Genomic DNA, 6942 nt, shown 5'->3' on the forward strand with positions numbered 1-6942 from the left:
CCTCCCGCCTTTGGGATTAGAGCTGGAGCTGTAGGTGCTTCTCCTTACGTTTCCTCCAGAGTTAAGTATCCTAGGAGGATTGAGACTTCGTGGGGTTTTGGTGTTTTTTTACTGGCATCCCCTTTAAATGATTTATTTCTCGGCAACTGCTTTATTGCTTTCTGCATAAAGCCTTGCTGCTAGCGTGGGATTCAGGTGTGAGCACGAGCATCGCCCAGGGAACGGGTGGCTGCTGTGAGCAAAACCCACCCGAAGCCCGAGAAAGAGCTGGAAGCATCCAGGCTGTAGCAGCATGTGTGATATTTGTATTTTCTGCGAGTCCACAGGGTTTACAAGGTGCCCACAGCCTCGCAGCAGGCAGCGGGCCTCACACTGTACGCAGGCTGATGGTGAGCTTTAAAAATCCGGAGAATCCTCTTGCACGTGCAATCGTAGCAGCGTGCCATGCAGGGGTGTTCAGGAGTATTCAGCCCAGTGGTAATTCAGTATCAGGGTTTCATTTGTATCAGTGTATAGTCTGGAGAGGGGCATGTTTGACAAAGAAAATCAGTTTTTCACGTGTATTTTGTAAATACTGAGTAATTTCAATTGTTTTTTTTATTTTTGTCTGCAGTACTGGTGTTCTGAAATACACGCACTGTGCTCGAAGTTCATCTTTTATCAGTTTTCCTTTAAGTGCAGTGCGATGTGATGGGGGAAAAAGGTGATGGATAAGTGTTTGGTGGGTTTTTTGTTTGGTTGGGGTTTTGTTTGTTTTTTTCTTTTAAAAAAAGACCTTCTTTGTTTTACATGCGACTTGGATAATTGCTACAGCAGCCTTAACTGCACGCACATTTTAAAATACTGGTGTAGGTTCTCTCCCCCTTCCTGGCAGCGTGTAGGCAGCCACTGCTGGATGTAGGCTTGTAAGGAGCACACGTTTTGCTTGCACACAGGCTGCCTGAGTCCGCCTGGGTCCCTGTGCCATCTGGGGATCACAGTGCTGATGAGGCCTCTCGCTCAGTGCACTGAAAAGGAGAAGACACCAAATGGCAGCTTTAGGCTCCTGGTGTGTGTGGTTTCTCTCTGCTGACGCTGGTGGAGCCCCAGGAGACACAGGCGGGTCTGCAGTGAGAAAGCTGTGGAGTCAGGCGCTGGGGAAACCCGGGACTTGGGGTAGCAGATGGGACAGGCTTTTGGGTCGCTGTCCCAACAGCATGGAGCAGGGAATGACTTGGGTTGTCATGGAAGCTTCATTGCACGCAAAGCTCTGTTCATGAGCAGAGTAGTCTTGATGGAAGGAGTCAGCTTTGCAGGCTGGCCTGTGTGTACAGGGCTATCAGAGCTGCTCCTCGCAGACCCAGGACCAACCTCCTTTTCTGGTTTTGTGAATTTGTGGAGACAACTTCAGCAATCCAAAGCTGCCTGTCTCCTTCTCCAAGCCTTTCTGATGTGGGAGTTTGTCTCAGCACAGCAAACGAGCATTTTTCACGCTTTATTCTGCTGGCTGGGAGCTGGGGGAGGTGATGTCCTACTGGATGTCTGCCGTAGACCTCCTTCATGCCGACTTAGCGCTGAAGAAATCCAGCTGCAACGCTTCTCCCCCGTGGAGCCTGTTCTTCTCCACAGCTGTGTGAGAACTGGATGATCTCAGGGCAGAGCCTCAGGGCACTTGGATACCGAAATGATCCTGTCCTCAATTGGTCCTCATCTTCCAGCAGCTCCTGTGTTCTCCACCTTGTTAGCAACTCCAGTGCCTCACTCGTGATAAAGATTACCCTACCTGAGCTCTTGGGTTTCCAGAAGACCAGCAATAGGGACAGCTGCACTGGTGAGGTGGTGGCACTAATCTGCATCTTAACTGGCTTCAGGTTAGTGCGACCTGTACCCAGGCCAGGGCTGGAGAGCCGACTCATAACGTGCTGCAGCCTTAGAACAAGACCTGAAAAAAAGGTTTTCATCCCCCGGGGGAATGGTGCTCATGCCTGTAATTTAGCAACCGAGTAAATCCTCTGGAGTACATAGACACAGGATGATGTGTGGGTGGAGTTTAACTCAATGATCCCTGTGGGTCTCTTCCAACTTGATGCATTCTAGCTCTGGTGTGGAGGGACTGGGAGGATTAGGACTGATCCCAAGCTGTCCTGGTGTGCTAAATACCTAGAGAATGTCCCACACTGCTACTCTCAGTGGGTTGTTTCTGTTGTCCCTGCCCTTTGCTCACTGGTGATGGCCACCTGGAATGCTTGCTCATACTCTAAGAGGCAGGATTCCTGCACCTGCAGGTCCCCTTCCAGTGGGCTGGAGTGGCCAAAGACCTTCTCCAGCTGGATCTTGGTCTCCTGGCAGCCAGGCTGAAAGGCAAGAACCACGTTTACTGGAGCTGGAAAAAACCCCTCTCCCTGTTTGCTGGTGCATGAGGTCATCTTCTCTTTTTGGCAGCCGGCTTGGCTGCCGCTTGCTGAGTGCCTGCGTCTGGTATGCGGGTGTTCACGGGTGTGTGCGAGGGCGCTGGGCGGTGCCCAGGTATGAGCTTGGGCCTTGCGTGCTTGGGTGGTGAGCACAGGAGGCTTCTCCTGGTCCCTGGAGTCACACATTTAGAGGATGGGACCTTGTACCCTCAGGCTAAGCTGGGCCAGAAGAGTGCCGAGAAGGAGGAGGCTCCACGTGTAACAAGCACAATTCTCTGTCTGAGTTCATGCTGCAGGTTTCAGCTTGCTCTTGGTTTTCCTCCACCTCCCCATGCTGTCTGAGGTGACCTGAGCTGGGGCTGGGCAGCTGGGAACTGCCTTTTGTGTCCCAAGAGGTCAGCAGTGAGAAGTTTCTCAAAGGGAGGTTGAAGACCCCATGGCAGCAATGTGGTGGTTTGGAGCAGCTTCGGCAGGCTCTGCACCCCTGCAGACCCTGCTTTTTCCCTCAGGGTGTTTCTTTCTCCTGTCTGTCTTTGCCAACTATTTTCTCAACCATGTCTGTTCTCCTCGGTGGTGCTGAGGAACTCATTTGAAGTAAAGGTCCTCAGGCATAAACACTAATACTGACCGCTGAGGGCTTGGCAAGTAGATGAGAGGTGTCTTCTCTTGAAGACCTGGCCAAGGCAATGAAGAAGAGCGCTGGAGCAGGGATGTCTGGTGAGATACCTGCCAGTCTGCTCTCCAGCAGTCCCGTCTGTCCTGGCTGTAGTGGGATGAAAAATCTCATGCCTGTCCTTCCTGGCATCCGTGATGCAGCGATGTGGGCAGCTGCAACTTTCCTTCTTGGGGAGCATGGAGTGAGACAACCTGTGTAATCCTGCCAAAACTTTGAGTTTCTTCATGAACCTCTTGGCTGGCATGCTTCCACCAAGCTCCTTCGATGACAAACCACTCCTCATCACTCCTGTGCGTGACCAGGGGAGGACAATAACACTACAGACCCAGATGGAAGGACCTGATGAAAGTTGGTTGAGCTTTTCCTTCTGGGCTCGCTCCTGGTCAGAGGCTGGGTGAAGCAAAACATAACCTCAGGGATCCTTCCCTTTTCCCTGAGGTCACCAGTAAGATTCTCCATGCTTTTCTCAGGACAAGGTTTGGGTTTGGATTTGGATTTTTTTTTTTTTTTTTTTACCATTTTTGCTTACTCAAAGACCTTGTTGTGTCGGAAGGCCTTTGAAAGGAGGAAGGTTGGGGGGTGTGACCATGCTGAGCTGTGTAATCTGTGAAATTGGGAAAAGCAAGGGGATGTGTGGGCACCAGTGGCACAGCAGGGACCTGATGGATGCAGAGATGTGGGCACAGGGCTCATTGTTAGCAGAGCAAGGAGGGGCAGTTTACGTCAATCTGGGCTTGTTCCTCGCACATCAAGGTGGGTTTACAGCTTCACAGTTGGTGCCCTCATCTCTCAGCACTGTTTGAGATGTCTCTCTCCTCTCCCCAGTCTGCGACTGCAACGGGATGTCCAGGCAGTGCGTCTTCGACTGGCAGCTCCTGAGGGACACGGGGAATGGGTACCGCTGCCTCGGCTGCCTGGGCAACACCGAGGGTGCCCGCTGCGAGCGCTGCAAGGAGGGCTTCTTCCGTCGGCAGGAGGAGGGCTGCTGCCTGCCCGTCACCCCCAGGGTAGGTGACCCCCCGCCCAGGAGGGGATGGGGTTGGGTTAAGGGGTGTAGGGGGACCATAAAGCTGCTGTGTTGTCCTCACATGGGCTATCGGTCAGGCTTCCAGTCCCTACACACTGGACCAGAGCATTGCAGGAGGAGCCAGCTTGGCTCCAGATGGGATTATTTGGGGAGGTGCCAAAGCCCAGCACCGTGTTGCTGCAACCTAAGTTGTAGGAACATCTCCTTCTCCTAGGTGTTTCACTACCTACTGTTGGGACACTCAAACCCCTCAGCAGCTCCAGGCTGCATCAAGGCTTCAAGACACACCTGCCCCTTGAAATAATCACAGACTCATAGAATGGTTTGGGTTGGAAGGGACCTTAAGGATCATCTGGATCCAACTCACTGCCATGGGCAGGGACACCTCCCGCTAGAGCAGGTCCAGCCTGGCCTTGGATATTTCCAGGGATGAGACATGCACAGCTTCTTTAGGCAACCTGTTCCAGTGTCTCATCACCCTCATTATAAAACATTTCTTCCATACGTCCAATCTAAACCTCCTCTTTTTCCGTTTAAATCCTTTGCCCCTTGTTCCATCACTAAAGACCTCTGTAAAAAGTCTCTCTGTCTTTGCGCCACCTCCCCTCCTGAGGCACAACGCTGTGAACTCTGGAATTATCCTTTTGCTTTTATGATGCAATTAAAAGCCTTTGAGAAGCTTGCCTTTATATACTGAAATAAATAAATAAATTGAAAGGCTTGCCCCTCCCAGCTGTCAGCCTTATCTCAAGGACGCGGCCAAACCCCAACGTGGGAACGGTGGCTTTCGCCAGCTTTCTGAGTCAGGCTGATGCTTCCTGAGTGTCGCAGCATTTGATGGGCTCTGCAAAGGCTTTTAACTTTGTCATTAAAAGCTAAAGGATGATCCCTGAGTTCACGGTGGTGTGCCTCAGGAGGGGAGGTGGCATGAAGTGCCACAGCACTTGGGGACAAACAGGAGGCTTCAACCCTTCCAGCTCCTCCGGTGGCTTTCTGCAGGCTGTGGGATGGGATTTCTAGTTCTGGGGTGGGGTTTTTTGGGTTGTGTGGTGGTTACACAGTAGGTGTGATAGCTCTTTCATCCTTGGTTTTGGCTTGCTCTGCAAGTAGGTAGCTTGTACATCTTGCACTGAGGTGCTGTAGATATTGAGATGTCCGGTCTCTGTCGATGCAGGAGGATCACTAGAAGCACTACCTGAACATGAAAACAGGTGGCAAGAGGACGGAGCAATAGGCTTTAAGGTGGTGAGAGGGTTAATTGTCCCTGTGGCTGATCCGTGCTGGTGTGCAGGGAGGGCCCAGGGGCAGGATGGCTGCCTGTGCCTCTGGCATCCTCTCCCCTTGCTGCTGCGTGTGACAGCAGTATGTCAGAAACCAAAGATACTACCATGGCCCTCGGCCCCACAGGATCCTTTTAGAGGCAAGTTATAGTGACGTCTACTAGCAGAGAGCCTGGCAAAGTGGTTTGCATGAGTGAAGTCGATCTTGTCCTTCACAATGACCCTTATGGTAGGGAAGAGGATTCTTCTCCTGGGCCATCTCGTTAATGCCTGCTGGGATTTATCTCCTCCAAGTCTCCTGCACTGGTCAGGGAGACTGGAGCAGCTTTAACAACAGACCTGGTGCTCAGCCCTGTGCTGGTGCAGCCATGACGATGTGGTGCTTTGCTGCAGTGGGGCAGGAGAGCATCACTGGGAGGGCAGGGGGGCAGATGCGTGACCCAAACCCTCCTTCCCCTCTTTCCACAGGCTCCCTCAGCACACAGTGCGACAGCGATGGCCGGTGCAGCTGCAAACCCGGCGTGATGGGTGACAAATGTGACCGGTGCCAGCCGGGCTTTGAGTCCCTCTCCGAGGCCGGGTGTCGGAGGAGTGGGCAGTAAGTGCTGGTGACCATCGGTGGCATGGGCACAGCAGAGGACCAGCCTCCAGCGCTCTCCCAGCTGCTGTAAAGAGCCCATGCTGGCTGAAAACACCCTGTACAGGGGAAGAGGCAATTTGTTTTGTAACAGCGTGTGGGTAGACTTAAACTGAGAGAGAGCAGGTTAAAGCGGGACTGGACCTCCATTCCAGCCTGCACAGGTCACACAGCAGCATCAGAATCAGAGCTTAACCATGCTCCGAGGTGATTGCTTTATTGTCCAGATAAGGCCAAGCAGGCAATAGCCAGGCTAGCGGATGTAAAATATAACCAATCCACGTGTGGGTCTGCCTGGTGTCGGCACCACTCGCTGTGCAAAAAGCAACACCTTCCTTTGCATGAAACCCTGTTCCAAGCGTTTCTGGTTTGGATTCCTCAGTGCCGTGTCCTCTTCTTCCTTGCTTCATGCTGCCATTGCTGCTGCTGGGGCACGCAAAGGGTTGGGTGCGAGAAGTGTCTCCCCGCGGCTGGGCCCCGGCTCCCGCCCGGAAGGCAAAGGGTTGGGTGCGAGAAGTGGCTCCCTGCGGCTGTGCCTGGCCTCCTGCCGGAGCCTCCCAGGGGTGCTGCTGCCTGTTGGAGCTCAGCCAGGGTCTATTAAACTCAGCCAGGATTTATTAAGCTCAGCAGAGCTTCACTTTGCTGTTGTAGGTGGCCCTGGTGCTCTTGGGTGTCCTGGGGTGGCAGCATGGGGCACCATCTCAGCCTGGACTCCCTACTGCTGCAGCTGGATTCCTTAGAGAGAAGGCTCTGCTGATGATTTTTCCCCTTTTAGCACATGGAGCTGGTAGCTGGGGAGGGCGGGGGAGTCTCCACTGTCTTGTATAACCTGGGGGCACTGAGCTCCCAGGCCGAGCTGGGAACCCAGGCAGAGGTCTCTGCTGTCCCTGTTGCAGGAGCCTGCAGTGCGAGTGTGACCCGGCCGGCAGCAC

The 6942-nt window shown here is 53.2% G+C and overlaps 1 protein-coding gene across 1 annotated transcript in view; it reads left to right on the forward strand.

Annotated features, from left to right (window-relative positions):
- The first annotated feature begins 3308 nt into the window (after positions 1–3308).
- LAMC2 (laminin, gamma 2) overlaps positions 3309–6942 on the forward strand; it is a 13232-nt gene continuing 9598 nt past the window's right edge. Inside the window, 5 exon segments of the mRNA XM_009873474.1 lie at positions 3309–3414; positions 3892–4059; positions 4062–4073; positions 5842–5971; positions 6907–6940. Coding sequence (XP_009871776.1) covers positions 3309–3414; positions 3892–4059; positions 4062–4073; positions 5842–5971; positions 6907–6940 — 450 coding nt within the window.

Source organism: Apaloderma vittatum, unplaced genomic scaffold (assembly GCF_000703405.1).
Source record: "Apaloderma vittatum isolate BGI_N311 unplaced genomic scaffold, ASM70340v1 scaffold16917, whole genome shotgun sequence".
NCBI lineage: Eukaryota > Metazoa > Chordata > Aves > Trogoniformes > Trogonidae > Apaloderma > Apaloderma vittatum.